General features: G+C 40.9%; 1 protein-coding gene across 6 annotated transcripts in view; it reads right to left on the minus strand.

The window, feature by feature from the left end:
• The window catches only part of PRKN (parkin RBR E3 ubiquitin protein ligase), a 1,201,168-nt gene that overhangs the window by 1,025,907 nt on the left and 154,501 nt on the right, over positions 1-20,760 (minus strand). The window contains exons 2-3 of one of the 6 annotated variants that reach the window (XM_055536158.1): positions 6,088-6,163; positions 4,377-4,527 (exon numbers count right to left, since the gene is read on the minus strand). The exons of 3 other annotated variants lie outside the window; for them this stretch is intronic. Coding sequence is in view for 1 of the 3 variants with exons in the window: in XM_055536152.1 (XP_055392127.1) it covers positions 18,753-18,860 (108 nt within the window). In the remaining 2 variants the exon portion in view is untranslated. Of the gene's footprint in view, positions 1-4,376; positions 4,528-4,584; positions 4,642-6,087; positions 6,164-18,752; positions 18,861-20,760 lie in introns of all 6 variants that reach the window. 2 more of the 6 variants (XM_055536156.1, XM_055536152.1) reach the window with 2 other exon arrangements.

Consider the following 20,760-nt stretch of genomic DNA (forward strand, 5'->3'; position numbering starts at 1 on the left):
GTAAAAACTGTAAGAAGACTGAAAGTAGTATCAATAAGGAATGGGCACTAACCAGGTACATTTCAAAATAAATTCCAGAAAACTGACTCTATTGCTATAGATATGTGCCCTTAAAGAAGTTACTTTGCCTTTCTGTGCCCGAGATAAACATCAGTTGTAAAATGAGGACATTAACAGTAGCCATGCTCCATGGTTCCTCTGAGGATTCAATGGAAAACAAATACGCATGCCAAAGCACTAAAAACAAAAAGTCATGATTATAAAACCTCTTCCAGCTTTAAAATTTGATTCTCAACCTAGTAGTTTAATTGCAAACCTCTCGTCTACGTTTCCGGAGAAGGCAATGGCACCCCACTCCAGTACTCTCACCTGGAAAATCCCATGGACAGAGGAGCCTGGAAGGCTGCAGTCCATGGGGTCACTAAAAGTCAGACACAACTGAGAGACTTCACTTTCTCTTTTCACTTTCATGCATTGGAGAAGGAAATGGCAACCCACTCCAGGGTTCTTGCCTGGAGAATCCCAGGGACAGGGGAGCCTGGTGGGCTGCCATCTATGGGATTGCACAGAGTCGGACATGACTGAAGTGACTTGGCAGCAGCAGCAGCAGCATGGAATGCTACGGTTAATCTATGCATTTTACACTACAACTTATCTAAGTCATCATGTTTCTGTAACTACATCCCAAATAAATATTCAACAAGAATCCAGAATTCTATCACTGTGACTGAGAGGGGAAAGATGAAGTGTTCCTGTCATTTAAAAGCGTTTTTTATTTTTTGACTTTAAAATTCCTTCAGACTGTTGATAACTCTGAATTTGGTAGCATTTTGGGGTAGCCAGACTCTTCAAGGGTTAATAGTGACCTGTCATGATTAGAATAGTCTGTGAATTCCATAAATATAAGGCCCGGACCTTGGTTTAGAGAAGAGCAATTCAGTCCAGGGCATATTCATCAACAGTTCCCTTCTCTCGAGCTACTTTCATCTTTATGTGAATTCTTTTCAGAGGCGGAAACAGCTGATGCATTGTCTTAGCTGCACACAATGCATTACGAAGCATCTAGACCAGGGGGCACAGAGCGCTGGCTTTGCAAGGCTAACTAGTTTGAGGTGAGTTCACCACCAAAACAACAACAAAAAACGATAATACATCGAAAGCTTCTTTCCAAATTTTCTGTAGAACAAATTCTCTTTAAGTGAGCAACATAATTGATTTATGAAGGTTTTTGTGTCCTCTAAAGAAGTCTTGTGTTTCACACCAACCCAAGGTTATCATAAGGCTGAAGTCGAGAATACGTATGATGGATACTGGCCCCTGACTTTTCAAGTTGAAATGCCACTTATTCCTTTAAAAAAAAAAAAAGGTGGGGGGGTGGAATGGAGATTAAAATGAACTGAACTGACTTTTCCTCAAAGAATCCCAGAAGCAGACAGATGTGCTTTTATTTCCTCTCCAATGATGAGATGAGCAAATTGAGAAAGAAAATGTTAACTATTCAGAGCAAAGACGAAAACTGTGTCAGAAGATTTGAAGCCCACGCCTGGGCTCCCCTGGTTACCCTGGCTCAGCACTTCACTAGCCATAAGCCACTGGGGGAGCGGACTGCCAGAACCACCGGGATCTTTTCCTCGGTTTTCTTGTGTCCCTCTGTAAACAGGAAGATTCGTGCCATCTTTACCCCGTGGTTCTCTGACTTCACCTCAGCTACCTTCCCTCTCATTCCAGACACACTGGAGTCTTAAATATAAGGACTTAAGTCCCAAACGCTATAAAGCTGACTTACTGTTTCTGCTTATATTCTTCCTTTCTTGAATGCAAGCTCTGTGAGTCAGAGACTTTGGTCAGGTTTGTTCACATCTGTTATTTTTCTCAGGACTTGGGATAATGTCTGCAATGTCATAGTTGCTTAAAAAATATCTGTGGAATCAATGACTGAATCTTTCCCATAAGGCAGCTGTGACGGTGAAACGAGATGTCATAGAGTGAATTTACCAAATTATAAAACACGATTCACTATTTTTAATTCCTTTTAACATTCTGTTGAAACAAAATATATTATGGGAGACAATACAAGATAATTAAATAAAAGTAAGCTGTAAGAACTACAAAATATTTGGTTTTATTAAAAGATAAGTTAAAAAATAGTTTTAGAAAACAAGTGAAGGCTTAAACATATACCAAAAACATAAATACCTGAGGTTTGTGAATTCAGCCAGAGCTGTGACCTCTGGTCTAAAGCACGAAAAATCTGACCTGTGGCCTGGTAAAGGATAAGCCAGATTTAGGGGTGAGGGAAGGGCACAGGAGCTACATAAGAGACTAACAGGTCTGGAGATGGGAGGAAAACAAGGAAAGAGAAAGCTCTGGAGAAATAAGTTCCACTCAGCAAACACACTTACAGAAGATTAGATTTTCAGATGCTGTTGACTTGGGCAATAAAAAGTACATCAAAGTGTACCCTGTTGATGAATGGCACATAACTAATAATTCCTAGGTTAGCCCTTGCGAGCCCACTGAAAGATTGGTCATTCCCTAAGTATGACACGATGAAATGAAAGTGGGCTGTAGACCACATCAAGTCAAGTCCCATAGGGAATAACCTGGTCCGGGCTGGAGTTTTTCTCAGGGAGAGATCAAAACAAACAAATAAAAAGTAAAACCCCCAAACCTAGATTAAAAAAAAAAAAATCACACTACACAGCAAAGCTCCTCTCTGCATATATCAGAGACACACTTCTCTGTTTATTACTGGGGCAGGGGGCGGGACAGACGGACGGACAGACACGAGTGACATGTGTACACAGGGTGATGGGGTTCTGCCTGGGAACTGCTGCTTTGATTCAAAGGGCACAGGTTCCAGCAACACTGAGCTAAAATGGGATAAAACACAGCTGAGTATTCCACAGCCGAGGAAGACGGTCCTGCCGGATGTGTGGTTATAGTAAGTGTAAAATGACGCTAACTACACATTTTAAATCTTTATAGAATGTGCTTTGGGTCGATATGCAAAAACCATTTAAACATACAGGACAATTGAAAAGAAGTAGATGAAGTGATTTTCTTTTCACAAAAGAATTATAAAAGTGGCATAAAATTTATCTAACTGAACATTATAGTGGGATATAAATTTGCATTTGTTGGTAAATAAGATGAATAAGATTTATAAAAATAGAACTATCAGCATATAGTTCTTTTAATTAAAACCAGTTCTAAGATGAGTGACTCACTAGAATACTTGAGCTACCTGTACATGTAGAACCAGTCCCCTGATGGGGATCCCTTAAAACTGATCAAACAAAGAACTCATTTGCAATCAGCTTATAAAAACTAAATTTAACACACTACCAAGCTGCTTGTATATGTAGACATAGCCTATATGAGTTTGAATTTTTTAAAGGAGGGAGAAGGAATAACAGGAGAAAGCAATATAACCCTCCTGTCAACCATATACACATGCACTTGCGTGAATCTCACAGTGACCCCGGGCAGTAGAATCAGCACGTGTCAGGAGAGCTAGGTGGCCTGCCCGAGGCATGACAACAAGTGGCAATGGCCGATCCAGCTGGGCCCAAACTGATACCCCTTCCAAGACACCAAGGCACAGCCCAAAGAGAAAGGCTGGTTGTCATAAACAAATGAACGGGCTTAGTATTTGATCCAAACAGGAAAGGCAGGAAGGACTCAGGGCAAGTTATAAAAGAAAAGCAAAGATCAGGAAGAAAGAAAATAAAATTCATAATTTACAGAAAATAGTGATTAGATCCTACTTGAGCCCAGATGTAGTCGGGTCAGTAAATTCTATTCTCAGAATATTTTAATTTCTCCTAGAAGGGTAGTGTGGCATTTTAAAGTGTAAATTTAAAGTATTATGCAAACAATAGCAAATGACACAGAAATTATAAAGTTTGGTGGCCAAGACATTACTAACTAAATTTTAATGTTTTCGTGCACAGAGGCAACTCCGTAAGGGAGCAAAGTACCTGGAAGAGAGCAGCATCACTATATCAGCTGTTTCAGTTATTCATTTACACTGATCATCTTCATTCTAACTTGATAAAAATAAAATCAATAGTTGGGAATGAATATATACAAATACCACTTTGCTCGGTAGTCACCTTATTTTTGAAGGAAATAAAAATGTACGAATATATTAAATTCCTTTTTTTCTCCTCCACACTCTCCAAATCCCACCCTGAAAAGCACAACACTGACATTCCAAGGGAAACGCTTAAAGAGAGCATACTGCAATAGGTTTTGATTTTCAGTCATCCTGTAAGTCTCTTAAAATGTGCCGAATGATGGCCCAAACACTAAAATAGAGAGTAAGAGTTCAGTTTGCTGTAAAACGGTAGTGCAGTGAGGTGAAGAGATACCTTTGTTTGCCTTTGCCGAGAAAGAGCTGGGTGAAATTTCCTGTGGGCAGCTGGACACTCGGGTCAGCCTCAGAAGACAGTCCTAGGCTAGCTTCAGGGAACCACAGCTCACTAAAATTATTACTACACAGGCCGCCAAAAGCAGTGTGACCTTGGAAAAGGAAAAGAATATGGAGTCAGAAGTTCCAGGTTAAAGTCTTAGACCCACCACATAGCAGCCTTGCCTTCAGGTGAAGATTTTAAGTATCCAGTCTCAGTTCCTCACCTGTGAAATGAAGAAAATACTGTCTTCAGCTATCACTTAGGGTTGCTATGAGTATGCAGTGAGAAAAACACTAGAAAGGGTCTTAGGAGTTTTAATGCATGCATCACCAATTGGTAGTAGTATTTCTAATGGAGTCTAATGTCTGTATTCAAAGCACAAAGATATTCTTAAATTGAAAGAAAAATAATGAGCAAAAAAGTAACAGTGTCTATTATGAGAAGTTACAAGTAGACAGTAACAAAAGAATACAGAAAAGGATATTTTAAAAACCTTTAAGTCTATTGACTTTCTGTCCAGCCACTAAGAATTTGCTGGAAAAAATAAGCATATACTATATTTACTTTTTTGACCATATTGTTCTAAAACTTTTAATATTCTTTATAATAAGACCCAGTCAACAACCGGTTCCCTACATCAACCACATCTCCACTTTGGCCTACAGCATAATACATTCCCCTTGTTTACCCAAACTGGAGCTCTTTCCCTGATGTGTATTTCTGTTGAGTTCTGTCACCCCAACTTCTCTCTTTTCCCAGATTATACAACAGCTGCAATTCCCTAACTGAACCTTTATAACACAAAGCCAAGTACGTCTTTAGGCTCACAAGGTTGCTGTTTTTATATGTCTATATATAAAATGCTTTCCACAAGCATCTTTACTGCCATTGGTGAAACAGGCGACTATGGCGTAGGCATGCATACAGTGTATGCCTGTCCCCTCCCAGGGCTGGACTTGTGTCAAGGACGCTGAGCGCGCACTTCGTGACACATCCCACGTGCACACCTTCCACGGGCTGACAGGTGTGGTTCTGTCTTGGCTCCACTCCCGTGCAGTTACGAATCCCTTGGGTAGTATCTTCAGTGTGCTCAAGTTTGATATTTCTAACTGCGCCTTTATGATTTCTGTCCTCAAGCTGGCTGGACTGTGATCTCCTCCAGGGCATGACTTTTTCTCTGTGTCCCTGTACCCTGAGTGACTCTGGTGGGCACTGGGCTTTCTTTTGATGTTGAGTGAAATAATTTGGTCTGAGTTAACAAGAGATGTAAACCACTTGTGATAAAAGATATTTTCTCTTTCACACAGAAGGCCAGGATAAATCTAGATTCAGAATAAAACCTAGTTTTAACAAACATTGCCTATCTGTATCAGAATTAAAACTCACTATGGCATTCTGTACACAGAACAAAGGAAACCACTATACCTATCTACATAGACATAACTGAAAAAACTCTGTCTCTCTCCCTGGAGGACCCTGTATTCTCAGTAGCCAGCATTCTCTGTCTTTGCCAGAAGCTAGAATTGGAAGCCCTCATTTCAAGTCTCCTTTACTAAAGCAAAAAAGCAATTATGTCTTGGCAATGTCAGTTCCCAAACACTGACAACCTCAACTACATCCTCTGGCCCTGGGTGCTTATTAAACCTGCACTGATGCACTTCACACTTACAATGCTGCTATAATACGGGAACAAACTCATGGCTTTCAAATTTTCGTATCAGCTTGCCAATTCCAACCGGATGCTACTGTAAAAAAAATAGTAAAGATCAGTGGCAGTCTCCCGGGACGGGACACTCAAGCTTTGCCCACTTACAATAGTATTGCTCTCTGGAACTATCAATTTTAAAGTAAATATATTTTACAACTCATTTGTCCATTCATTCATTCATGCATTCAACAAATAAGCATTGGTTAACAACCTTAGAAAGAGGTGATGTGATATGTTGGAAAGAGACTCAGTCAAAACATACTGGGTTTAAATCTTGGCTTTACACTTTACTAGTTTAATGATCTCCCACAAAATATCAATGCTTTGTCTCCCTGAGTACCCATTTCCTCTCTTGTAAAAAGGGATCTGGAGGATGAATAATAAGACATCTTATCTAAAGTACTTGGCAGCGCATGGAACAGTTGTTTTTGCTTTCTCTTTCCTTGCTGGGCTTCCATCGAGGTTCAGCCGGCAAAGAATCTGGTGGCAATGCAGGAGACCTGGGTTCAATCCCTGGGTTGGGAAGATCCCCTAGAGAAGAGATAGGCTACCCACGCCAGTATTCTGGCCTGGAGGATTCCATGGACTGTATAGTCCATGGGGTTTGCAAAGAGTTGGACACAACTAAGCAACTTTCACCTCACTTCACTTCATTTCTAGACTGTGGGTGTAGAAAGATGAATAAAATGTGTTTCTGTCATTGAAGAACATGAAGTATAGTGGGACATGTGGATGCCCATCAACAAAAAAATTAATACCCAAGATGATAGCAAATGAAATTCAAGTGTAAATATAACACTGCTACTACGTAGCAGTAACAATTGACAATGATCTTGACAAAAAGAGCAAAGACAAAGTTATGAGGCAACTTAACCAGATCTGACTTTCAGAGACAAGATGCTAGAGGTTATATACTATGTTCTCAGACGAATCCATATCAAAAAACCACTCGGCTTAAAACTGAGTATTTGGGGTGTACAAAACAAAATAGTAAGTTGCCTGTTGAACAAAAGGAAAGCTCATCAAACTCGGTTCTGAAGCTCTAACGTGACTCTTCTCCCACGGACCACAGCAGCTGTACGTTCTGCCCCCACTGAGGGGACACTCTGGGTCACCTGGAGTTCTCTCAGAACTCCTTCTGCCATAAAATTTCAGGAGGCCACTGAAAAACCACTTTCCTTTTTTCCTACTTTGAACTTCCAAAGCATGCTGTGCTTCCTTTATGACACTTCTTTTTTACAACTTGTCATGCAATATAATAACTTGATACAATAACATATATAATATGTTAACAATATAATGTTATAATATGTTGCAATATAATAACATGCAAGGCAATAACTTGCCTTGCAATATAATCACTTGATTACAAGTTTTATCTTCTTCATTAGATTGCACACTCCTTGAAGTTTATTTCATTTTATTTTTTTCAGGGAGTAGTTATAAAAAGAGAGTAATTAAATCAGCCAAGGAATATTTAGCCTATGGTACTAAGCATACATATTTACTAAATGGACACTGCCTCCAGCCTTGGACAATTGGCGCTCAAGTCACCCATCTCCCCAGCCAGTTGTCTGGTGCACAGGTTCCCACGAGGTCTGCTCCTTATGCTGCGGGAAGCCCCCAGCAGAGAGCAGGTGGAGCCTGGCCTCTGCAAGGAAATGCCTTGCACCGTGTTTTTCAGTCTCCCAGCTGAAAGGGAGACAACACCCCTGCCAGGTACGAGCTGACAGCCCAAGTTTTAAACTCTGACTTGACCTGAAGACTTAATTTCTCCCATGACCTTCTTCATGCATTCTGCTAAAAAATCAGCGAGGAAGCCTCTATACTTAAGGACACTACTTGTGCAATACGGCCTCTCTTCCCCAGGTCTAATCCTCACAGCAGGTGATGGGGCAAAGGAAAGTTCAGGGTTTCTGCAGTAACACCAGTGCTACCCAGAGCCAGCCATGTGCACATTCCCCAAATTAGCAAAGCTCAGCCTTTTTACAGCCTGAGAAAAACAGCAGGACTCGAAACCCCAGTGGGTCAGCGTGTCCCTTCAGGGCTCAGTCTCCCCATTGCCCACGGCACCTGCCTTGAAAAAAGGTTCTCACTTGGTGTTTCAGGTAACTGTTCTCTCCTGATTACTCAGTTCCTAATCTATATTCCACACTTAGTAATTTGACCAATGCCTTCCACATTATATGCATATATGGAAACACATATATACTGCTCTTATGTAAGAAAGTATACCTCTCTGAATATTCAGTTCCTAGATAGACACCGAACAGATACATATTTATACATATATATATACATATAAATATATACAGGTATATATTTATAAATATAGGGGCTTTCCAGGTGGCTGAATGGTAAGGAATTCATCTGCCAACGCAGGAGATGCAGGAGACGTGCGTTTGATCCCTGGGTCCAGAACATCCCCTGAAGAAGGGAATGGCAACCCACTCCAGTATTCTTGCCTGGAGAATCCAATGGACAGAGGAGCCTGGAGGGCTATTGGTCCACAGGGCTGTGAAGAGTCAGACATGACTGAGCAACCACACACACATTCACAAATTTATACATACATAAACATATACACATATAGGTACATATGTATATATACATATTTATTTAATTCAGTTGACAACTATACCTATTGCTGTGAGCAAGAATACCCTGCAAAGCTGCACTGAATCTTCTTTCTAGAAATTCTATATAGTACACATATGTGTGTATATGTATATACATATCACTTACACAAAGGTTAAGAAATATATGGTTGTTGGCCAAGGAGAATCCCATGCTGTTGTTGTTTTTTTATTTTGTATCATTTACGTTTGCTACTTTGTCAGTTAAAAATTGCTTTGAAAAGATTCTCATAAATCTCCCAGAAAAGTTTTAGGAGTCTAGATTCAATAGTAATTGCCTGAACTAATTATACTGAAATATTTGGTTATAGCAGTTTCCAACCCTAGCCACACATTAGATTCACCTCGGGAGCTTTTAAAACTATTAAATAGCAAAATATTTGACACATGGGAGCCTATCAATAAATGGAAATAATTTTCTCCATTATCCATTTCGGGCTTCTCTGATGGCCCAGCAGGTAAAGAATCCATTTGCAACACAGGAGACTCCTGGGTCGGGAATATCCCCTGGAGGAGGGTACGGCAACCCACTCCAGTATTCTTGCCTGGAGAATGCCACGGACAGAGGAGCCTGGTGGGCTACAGTCCATGGGGCCACAAAGAGCTGGACGTGACTGACGCGACTGAACACAGCACAGCACAGCACACATTATGCACTTCAGTTTACCTCCAATTCCGTACTTCCTAAATGCCTACAGAGTGTATAATCGGAAGTCTCAGGAATACCTCACTCACTATACCCCAAAATTTCCTATAAAAGTAAACACATATTCTCATATCCAACTTGCATGTATGTGGGATGCTATAATATTTATAGGAAATACACACATAATAGGTGAAATACCTTTGTAATAGTTGAAGAAACAAATCATCGAGTATCATTGTGTGGTATACTCCAGGGCTTACTTGACTTTCTTGGTAACGTCAACATTTACAGATATTCTTCATAAAATATATCTCTTACAAATATCTAATGAGTGGCTACTCATTGGTACTGCTATAAACACTATCATCTTTACAAATTAATATAGCTCTTTGGAAATAATTCATTGTGTAACAGCAAATTATAATCTCAAAAATAAAAACCAGAAATATCTAAATACCTAGGGCAAATGCAACTTAAAAACAGTCACTATACAACAAAACTAAAATCAAATGTCTTAATGAAAAAGTTGCAGAAAGTGTGGTGTTCTGGATGGTATAAAAATGCATCCAGTAGTAAGTCTGTGGTTTTGTATTTTATTATAGCTAAAGATACTGAGTCTAGAGGAAAAGTAAGAGGTAATCACAGTGGGAATTACCCACTGTGGGTAATTGTGGGAAGTTGCCTATTTACAATTACCCATTGTGGGTAATTGTGGGAAGATGCCTATTTAACTTGAGATCAGCTGATCTACGGAGTATGGACATGGCTATCCTAGAAAGAGGTTAAAAAACAACAACAACAACAAAAATCCTATGCTGGATTTCAACAAGAGTGTCCTCAGAGTGAAGGAACTCTACAACCACATGAAGCCCTCACTGTTTTCAGCCACTTCCCTCCGCCAGAGAGTGAGCATATTAAGAAGACAGACCTGTGTACTGCAGTGCACATGCTCAGTAACATGGGCGTTATTTACTGATAAAAAGCACATGACAAGGATTTTAAAATAGGGCTTGTCCTGTCAGTCAAATTAGAAAGGCAGGCTATCATCTCCAAGTGATTACTGTCTGGGCTGTAGCGTGGCGGACTGCCAGGTCAATTACAGTGGGGCTGGGAAGGAAATATGAAGATAGATCGGCATAATTCTAAACAGGAGCTTCAGTAAAATAGAAGCCTGAGGACATATTAACACGGTGCCCAATTACTTAAAAGTGTGGCTTTGACCAGAGCTGAATATCTATTTATATTGAATCTTTCTGCAGGTAAGGAACTTTTTTGTTAACAAGAATGGACATACAGGTAATTTTTTACAATAAGATTTATAAATTTGTTTCTGTACAGAAACATTTCTTACAGGAAAAAAAAAATAGGATTCTTTCATTCTCTTTTCATCTAGAAAATCACCCATATGGGTAAATTAATATTTGGGAAAACTAGTCAATGATATTTCATAATTATTCATGTCACTGATGTGTCAATTATCCTTCCATTTTCCCTTCCTAAAACTGACTTAGGTTTTAAATTCCCCTAGTCCATTCTCTACTTTCCATTGCACCTACAGCTTCATTGTATAATCGTGAAAATATTAAAGAGACCAGCAGCATCGATTTGAGGATTTGTCTCACAGAAAACCTACAAATAGGGTTACATTTCCTTTGTTTCAGATACAAACTCTAGGAGGCTCATGGAGATGCATGGAACATTGGACTTGCCCCCCAAAATGCAGACTACTTGAATCACAGCTTAATTGCTTGTGCACTAGATTCCCACATCCTATAATAAAAGATGAAAAACCCTGTCAACATTTATGTGAAGAAAGTGCCGGGTTGCTGACATTGAATTTTGAAGCTCTGCTATTTTTAATAGTGATTAATAAGCTCTCACATTAAATAATGTAAGATTATAAGGGATACACACAAAAAGATGTACATTAAAACCAAAATAGAAGAAATAATATCATAGTTTCCTACCTAGCTAAAGAGATAATTCTCCAAGGGGCGGGCGGGGGTGGAGGGGTGGTTGTGGAGAAATTATATAACTCTAGGATAGCATCAGTGTTTACTAAAACTTGTGTAATATAGGTCAGTAGGATATAATCCTGGTCAAACCCAGTCTCCCCAGCTCATGTTATGATAGCAGATTCTTATCTGATAGCTAATAATTGTGGAAATGAAATAAACATACTATTTTACCTACCTCTAGTATTCTTTATACAGGTAAAAAGGTGCATGCATGCATACTCAGTCACGTCTGATTCTTTGGGACTCTTTGGACTATAGCCCACCAGGCTCCTCTGGCCATGGGTTTTCCAGGCAAGAACACTGGAGCAGTTTGCCATTTCCTTCTCCAGGGGATCTTCCCGACCCAAGCATAGAACCCGCATCCCCTATGTCTCTTGCATTGCAGGTAGATTCTTTACTCACTGAGCCTTTAGGGAAGCCCCAAGAAGGTGCATAAGCATCTATTAATGACAAAAGTCAATTAACCAGTGTCTTAATAACAAATCATATACTAAATTCCACACAGAAGATAGAATCTATAACATTAAAAATAGGCAAAAGACTTTAGAAATTTTCAGCATAACTGTCTGGAGATCTGTTATATGTCACTCAAACTATCTAAAAAGCAATCTCTAGAGTTGTTGGTGTCTCTGTCTAAATTTTTCACCTCTTTAAACCTGTCATAATCGTTATCAATTATAACTGGGAAGCATAGGGTTAGAATCAAAAGAGATTTTCAGAAACCTCTGATGATGCCCTGCAGGATGGAGGATTCTCTTCTCTGCTTCTCCACTTGTTTTTTTCAAATAGTAAGTACCTCCTGGGTGCCAGACCTTGGCTGATCTTGGCTCTGGCTGATAAACAATAAACAAACAGCAGAAACTTCTGCCCTCGTGTTGCGAGACAGACACAAACTAAATAAACTCCACAGGCAGAGGATGCGTCTGGGCTGGGAGGTAAGTCCATCACTGTTATATAGGGGGGTCGGGGTGGCCCCCTGGAGAAGGTGATAGTCCAGCAAAGAGCTCAGAGGAGAGTGTGTGAGCCGTGCAGATACCTGGAGAAGAGCAGCTCAGGGGAGGGCACAGCCTGAAGGAGCACCTTCCCTATTTGAGGGGAGCAAAGGGCTGCAGTGAGCCAGGGAGGGAGCCCAGGAGGGCCTCTGCCAGGGCTAGACCTTTAGATGGTCAGTTTGACTGAGTCTGCAGGAGCCAGGAAGGCTGTGCAGCCTTTCAAAGGTAGAGAATCTTACACGAGTGTAACTTTTAAAGGAAAATTCTCGGGTCTCCCCTTCAGAAGAGATGAATTTAAATTCAGTATGATCGAGCCCCAGGAAGTTTCGTTTAGTCCCCAGGGAGCTCAGCTGTTGTTGCTGACCTTTAGTTGCTCAATTGTGCTGGACTCCTTGCGCCTCCATGGACAGTAGCCCGCCAGGTTCCACTGTCCGTGGAATTCTGAAGACAAGAATACTGGAGTGGGTTGCCACTTCCTCCTCCAGGGGATCTTCCTGACCCGGGGACTGAACCTGTGTCTCCTGCGTTGGCAGGCAGATTCTTCCCCACTGAGCCATCCTCAGCAGTTCAGCTGAGGGTGAGCCAAAGACCATTTTGAGAAACACAGCTTTCCTGAACCGCTGACAGCCTGGCAACTAGTCCTTTGCATAATTTCCGTCAGCTAGCTACTACAAAACACAGCCCACATCTGTGGAACATCTGTTCATGCTCAACCACTGGGACAGAAAAGTGAAGAAAGGAAACCTAGGCATAAATGTTAGAAACTGAAGTGTCCAGTCAGTTTTCATTTAGCCAGAGAGTTAAGTCCAATATCAGCTGACATATGTTGACATCTGGTGGCCACCTGTGCTGTGCTAAGTCACTGCAGTCGTGTCTGACTCTTTGCAACCCCATGGACTGTACCCTACCAGGCTCCTCTGTCCATGGGGAGTCTCCAGGCAAGAGTACTGGAGTGGGTTGCCATGCCCTCTTCCAGGTGGCTACCAAAGTAACAGGCAAACTGATGAATTATGTGAGTACTGAAAAGCCTATGTCTCTCCTAGGGACTGATTTAATTAATGATTCCTGTGTCCCTGGGATTTGCTAACACACAAGGCTGGTGTGTCTGCTGGGTTTGTTAAAGTGAGGGTCATGTTAAACATTATCTGACAACTAAAAACTGAAAAAAAAAAGCTGAAACTCCAGTACTTTGGCCACCTCATGCGAAGAGCTGACTCATCGGAAAAGACTCTGATGCTGGGAGGGATTGAGGGCAGGAGGAGAAGGGGACGACAGAGGATGAGATGGCTGGATGGCATCACTGAATCGATGGACATGAGTCTGAGTGAACTCCGGGAGTTGGTGATGGACAGGGAGGCCTGGCGTGCTGCGATTCATGGGGTCGAAGAGAGTCGGACATGACTGAGCAACTGAACTGAACTGAAGTTACACCATATGACTGGACCCAAATCCCCAGCTTGTGGGAAGCTAAAGGGATCCAGAGAACAGGTACGATAGGTTCACAACAGAGTGTAATGATGCTAAACACTATCAGTTCAGGGACTTCCTTTAGGAACATTACTTACTACATCATCACTCTTCCTTTACTGCTTGCATATATATGGTATATTACGTAACAGAAACCACTAACATCAGGTGCCTTGTCTGTACATGATCTTACTTAACCCTCAAAGCAGCCCAGTGAGGTAAATGCTGGAGAGCTTAACGGAAACCCACAGAAGGTAAGAAACCTGCCCAAAGGTCACAAGGCTAGTAACAGGCAGAACTGAGATTTTAACCTTTGTTTGATTAATGCAATGTCCATGTCTTAACCACTGAAATATACTTCTTAAATTATTTGAAATTATGCTTGATGTAAATGTCTAACATACGGCATTTCAACATGAGAATGCAACATTGAGATGGTGCGTTCTCAGAAATAACAAGATTAGTTGGGGAACGTGAGCCTTGAAGGGAAACAGACCTGAGATGGAATCCTCATGTGACCGTGCATCAGCAAGTTACATACCTGAGCCTCAGCCTCTTCATTAACAAACGGGAGAGAGAACAACTCTCAGAAACGTAGGTGAGGCAAACGTGCAGTACCTGGGGCACAGTGCACATAGCTCAGAGAGTAATTCAGAAGCCCGCCCCATCGCAATCTCCACACAGCACAATATGCCAATTGTCCTCTACTAGAAAAATTCTTGTGTTTTTCTGTGTCCTTTAAAATGCAAAGCCCTGGAGCAAGGAACAAAAGATAGATGGATTAACGGGTAGAGTGGGCTGAGCCCCTATAGGAGTTGCGGTCAGGACAGCCCATGTCATCCTTCAAGCCCGGCCGGACCACCTTGGCGCCTGGGCTCAGTGCAGTCACCGCGGGAGGAAAGGCCCCTTCCTTCCAGCTCCCATTCAAATCCCTCCTTTTTTTTTTTTTTTTTCCCTCCTCCAAGGCCCTGCTCTGCTCTGCCCAATTTCCTGAGGAATCCCACCTCCTCTGCATCAGCCCAATTTTAAACCCAGACAGCCTATGTTCTAAGTTCTTCTAAAGCCTGCTCTTCTAAGCTTCTTCCCTCCCCAGTTAGCCCAATCAAAACAGCACTGTTTATTAGGCAAAGGAAGGGAGAATTGTGTAAGACTTAGAATTTTGGGGCTTCCCTGGTGGCTCAGACAGTAAAGAGTCCACCTGCAATGCTGAAGACCTGGGCTCCAACCTCGGGTTGGGAATATCCCCTGGAGAAAGGAACGGCTACCCACTCCAGTTTTTTGGCCTGGAGAATTCCACTGACAGAGGAGCCTGGCAGGCTACAGTCCATGTGGTCACAATTCAACTAATCCAGTCTAAGCGCTTCACACCGCTGGCCTCCCTGAGCTTGGGGTCAGCTTGAACGGAGAGCCTCCATCACCTTCACATTTGGCCATGCTCTCATCCTTGAGCCTGCAACTGTACGTAATATCACTCTTTTCAAAGACAAAATCCAACCTTGAACTTCATCTCCAGTAAGTCCAATTTCAGTTTCCCGTTACTGTTGCCTTGCCACAATTATTTGATTCTTTATTCTGTTTCCCTTTATTAGTTCTCCTTTCCAGATTTTTATCATCTGCAAATGTGGGATGACCTCTAGGTCTTCATATGAATCATGGACAAAAATATTAAGCAATTGTCCAAGGGGAAAATATCTGTTATATTCATAAATACCTAAGTGCATGTGAAACGGGCAGTCCATAACTGATACACGACCGTGTAAGTACACCCGTGTAAAAGAACTCAACCCAAAGGACAAACAGATATGCCAGTGAATGTCACTGCACTGAGCGTAACAGGCTACAGTAATCCTGCACAAACAAAACTGATGTGAGACAGTTTCATTTAGGGACCTACGAACACTAACGGCATAGGATTAGAGTCATTCTAAGTTATTTGAAAGGGGCAGCAGAGAGAGGGTGGATGTTTTGTGATTTAACTGACAGTGAAGTTGTCTTAATTATATAGTGAGATGGAACAGCTTTGTTTGAAATCACACACTTTTAGTGACAACAAAGCAAAGTGGTAGGGATTAAAATTTCACCCATTTCAGTGTTGTCTGCTTTCCTCATCTAATAAGCAGTGATCTAATATTCTTCTTTCTTGTCTTCTTTTAATGTATTCACAAAGTATTTTCTCCTATGCTAACTCAAATTCATTTTAAAATCTGGATGTTCCTGGTGTTCCAATGCCAGTTTACGTTATCTAAGATATCAGTCTTGATTTCTACTTTCTGCTAGCAGCAGATTTTGCTTCATTTCCCTAAAAAGGCAAACCAAAGGGACTGGGGCTTTTATGGGTGAGCTGTCTGCCAGAGTGACCATGGCTTTTGCCCATTTTCTCATTAGCTACTGGGATTGTGAAAGTTGCTCAGTCGTGTCCGACTCTTTGCGACCCAGTGGACTATACAGTCTATGGAATTCTCCAGGCCAGAATACTGGAGTGGGTAGCCTTTCCCTTCTCCAGGGGATCTTCCCAACCCAGGGTCGAACCCAGGTCTCCCGCTCTGCAGGCAGATTCTTGACCAGCTGAGACACAAGGGAAGCCCACTTTCACTTTCATTTAGATTCTAAGAGTGTTTAATTTAGGAATCATATTAACTGTTTCTTATATATGAGGAAACCATTTCAAGTTTCGAGTTATGACATTTATGTCACTCTAATACAGATAACTTTTTAAAAACTTATATAATCACATCTATTGCTCAAATGTATAGGGAACATAATAAATTTCAGATGACACTGAAATCATCAACTTTGAATTAATCACAGATTATCTCACTTTGAAGTCTTCAACTTTTTAACGTATTTGATAAGTATAACTTACCAGGGGAAAAATTAATAGAGAAAAGAAGTCTAAAATTTTCTCCTCAGAATTGGTAATTGGTGCACTGGGACTACCCAGAGGGATGGAGTGGGGAGGGGGGAGGGAGGAGGGTTCGGGACGGGGAGCACATGTGTGCCTGTGGCGGATTCATTTTGATGTTTGGCAGATCTAGTACGGTTATGTTGAGTTTAAAAATAAAATAAAATTTAAAAAATAAATAAAAAAAAAAAAAAAAAAAATAATTGGTAATTAGGAAAACAACAGATATGGGTAGACAATAAGCAAATGAATATGGTTCTTGAAGGCTGAAGAATCTAGAATATATAGTAAAGTTAGTTCAGGGTTTTTATTAGAGATTAGAACTTTAAACAGAACTTAAGCATCACTGTGTTGTCCATTTATCCAGAAGTGTTTTCTATAGCATACTATTAACAGTGATGATTCTCAGTTATCTGAATTTTTTTGAAATATAAAGTTACTTCTAAGCAAATAGAAGTTACCATATCAAAGTATTAACATATACTATCTTGATCCTGTGATTAGGCGAAGGAAACTTAGCCATTAAAGCACAGTTTCTTATACCTTTCATCAAATAGGAGCAAAATATGTGCCAATTGAAATACAGTGAAAGTAAAACAAATAAAACAAACAAGGCACTGATTAAGAAAACATCACTTTTCCCTTGATCCTGACATTTTTTCTCACATGCCTCTGTTTGCATTATTCATAGGTTTTATCGGAGTTTTATTTCAGTGGGTTAATGATAAAACATTTCCTATTTGTTCCTGCCAAAGGGCTTGCTATTTCATTATTGCTCAGTGCTTTCATTGTCTCAATATGACAAATGCCAAACATATGCCAATCGACACACTCAACTGCTAACAGACGCTGAATTTCCCAGATGCTAGAGTTCAATCAGGAACTTTGTGGATTAATGAGACTTGCCTATTGTGATTCTGATATACATCATTATAGAATTTTATTCCATCTTCTCCAAAGAACTAGCACAAACCAAAAGAACAAATTAAAGCAAAACTATGACAACCCCCCTCATGTTTATAATCTGTATGTCACAGATCAAAATTAGTTATGCTGACAGTATTTACCAAGGGTAATGTGGGACTTTTCTCATGTTACAGTCAAATTTTATCAAAGGTAAAAATAATATGCTGTATCCATATAGTTCTTTATACTATTTATGCCAAAGGCCGTTCGTAACAATTACCTAACTGGATATTTGCAAAAACCCTCTAAGGAAAGTAGGAAGGATTTTTTTTTCCCATTTAACAGGCATGGACCCCAGAAAAATTAAGTGGCAGATACAAAGTCATGGTTAGTCACTGAAAGGGACAAGGCCAGATCAAAACTCATCTTGACTTGATAACCACAGCTCTCCCCATCAGGCTCGTCCCCAAGGATACAGAGTTCACAGAGACTGAAACATCATCAGCCTCCCTCTCATGACTGGAAGACAGCGCTACTCACTGAATGATATTTTTCTTTAACATTCAAAACGAATGAATGTGTATTTTAGGTCTCTGCCTATATTCTCTGAGAGGAAATCATATCTCAACAGCAAACACAAAGATCAATCTTAAATCTGGACCCAAGAACATGAATACCTCTAGTTAAGCATACAATCCCATTTTCTAATGGTTTCTAGTGGTTTCTAAAACCACTGACATTCAAATAATGTTTCACTTCCATAGTAAATACTTATTTGGTGGAGTCTAATACAATCCATGGACACAGTTTTATTACAACTGTGAATTTCTTTTGTAAGTATGGCTGTCCTTCCTACCAAAGAGATATTGAAACTCATTTGAGCTTTAGCTCAAGTGCAAATTTCCTATGACCAAGGCTAATGATGACTCAAAATTTCAGAAATACAAAGAAGTGTTTCATAGGTTACTTTACATGGCACTAATTACAAGTTAAATGATTTGACATTTTAAACTGGCCTTTGGTAGTCAGCTCTCAGGCACATTTCATGAACCCACTTACACCTCTCGTCTCCCTGCTGACTAGGGGAGGTAATGATGTTCCTTGGCAAGTGGTGGGTGACGTTCTGTCCTTTGAGATAAAAAGATTTCCCATGTGTGGTTTTCAAGTCTGTTTGGAGAAAGTGAAAGAAAAAAAAAAAAAAGATAGTCCTGCTCTTGGATTATTTCTAAGGTATTTTAGAAAAATGATGTCAATAGTACTCTCAACATGTTTTCTCTAGGCAAACAGATGTATCCATCAGTTCAGTTCAGTTCAGTTGCTCAGTCATGTCTGACTCTTTGCGACCCATGAATCACAGCACGCCAGGCCTCCCTGTCCATCACCAACTCCCAGAGTTCACTCAAACTTACATCAGTCAAGTCGGTGATGCCATCCAGCCATCTCATCCTCTGTCGTATGTATTTGTTTTTTACTCAACTTTCATTACCAACCACCAGTTTCTACAATGGCAACCCACTCCAGTGTGCTTGCCTTGAAAATCCCATTGACAGTGGAGCCTGGCGGGCTACAGTCCATGGGGTCACAAAGAGTCAGACATGACTGAGTGACTCAGCATGTACATGACCAGTTTCCACACACTCTTTCAAAGATAAATAAAACCTTCCATTAAAGAGATGGAACGGCCTAGCTGAGAAGGTAGAACTAACAGTGATATGTTACTTTCTCTAGTATGCTGCTGCTAAGTCACTTCAGTCGTGTCCGACTCTGTGTGATTCCCATAGACGGCAGCCCACCAGGCTCCCCCGTCCCTGGGATTCTCCAGGCAAGAACACTGGAGTGGGTTGCCATTTCCTTCTCCAATGCATGAAAGTGAAAAGTAAAGTGAAGTTGCTCAGTCGTGTCCGACTCTTAGTGACCCCATGGACTGCAGCCCACCAGGCTCCTCCGTCCATGGGATTTTCCAGGCAAGAGTACTGGAGTGGGTTGCCATTGCCTTCTCCATTCTCTAGTACGGATTACTACAAAACAAAAAGGTGAAGGAGCACAGAGGATGATGAGACTAAACCTGTCTCACCTGTTTCAGCTGTTCCACAGAGGTGATACAATTTCAATTGAAAAAATAAAGATTAATATGTAGGTAGGTTAAGGTTAGTCAATTGACAAAGATAGTATTAAGGATAAAATAAGAAGTACAGTAACATATAATAAGCAGTTAAAAGTCAAAGGATTGTAAATTATCATTACAATAAATTCAATCTCTAGGTAGAAGGAAAGTTGTGTTAATGGAAGCAACCTAAATGTCAATGGACAGATGCATGCATAAAGAAGATGTGGTCTATTTAGACAATGGTGTATTAGAGAAAAAAAGAAGGAGGAGTCAGGAAGAGGGACAGAGAAAGGAATTAAGCCCTAAAACGGCGTGTCATCAGAAAGACTCTTGTGCAGGGAGCTTTGGCTCATTTCCAAGGGGAACTATGGAGACAGCCCTAAGACTGTCCTGGTTGGGAAAGGGGTAGAGGGTGAGGGGTGGGAGGGAGGCGAAGTTAGAGAACCCACCGCCCCCACCCTTGTTGCTCATTAAAGACTACCCTGCTGCTGCTGCTGCTGCTGCTAAGTCGCTTCAGTCGTGTCCAACTCTGTGCGACCCCATAGACGGCAGCCCACTAGGCTCCTCTGTCCCTGGGACTCTCCAGGCAAGAACACTGGAGTGGGGTGCCATTGCCTCCTCCTAGGAAGGTGTAAATTCCCAGGCATGGCTGGGACAGTCAACCCCCACACGGTGAAGTTTCTGAACAGAGTAGCCGCATTTCTTACAGGATCCATTTCAAGAGAGTTATTTCCAGAGTCCATTTCATTAATATCTAAGTACACATTAGGTCTTAAACAGAAAGCTTCAAGTCTCTGGTGGACACATAAGAATGTATTAGCATACATTACAAAGTTGTTACAAAGATGTGTAAGATACAGAGTTCAGAAATTTTCTAGAGATTAGAAACACTTCACTACAAATCAAAATGTGAGAGTGTTGTGTCAAACAGCTAAATCAAATTGCATGTAATGATGGAGT

This window comes from Bubalus kerabau, chromosome 9, assembly GCF_029407905.1.
Source record: "Bubalus kerabau isolate K-KA32 ecotype Philippines breed swamp buffalo chromosome 9, PCC_UOA_SB_1v2, whole genome shotgun sequence".
Classification (NCBI taxonomy): Eukaryota; Metazoa; Chordata; class Mammalia; order Artiodactyla; family Bovidae; genus Bubalus; species Bubalus kerabau.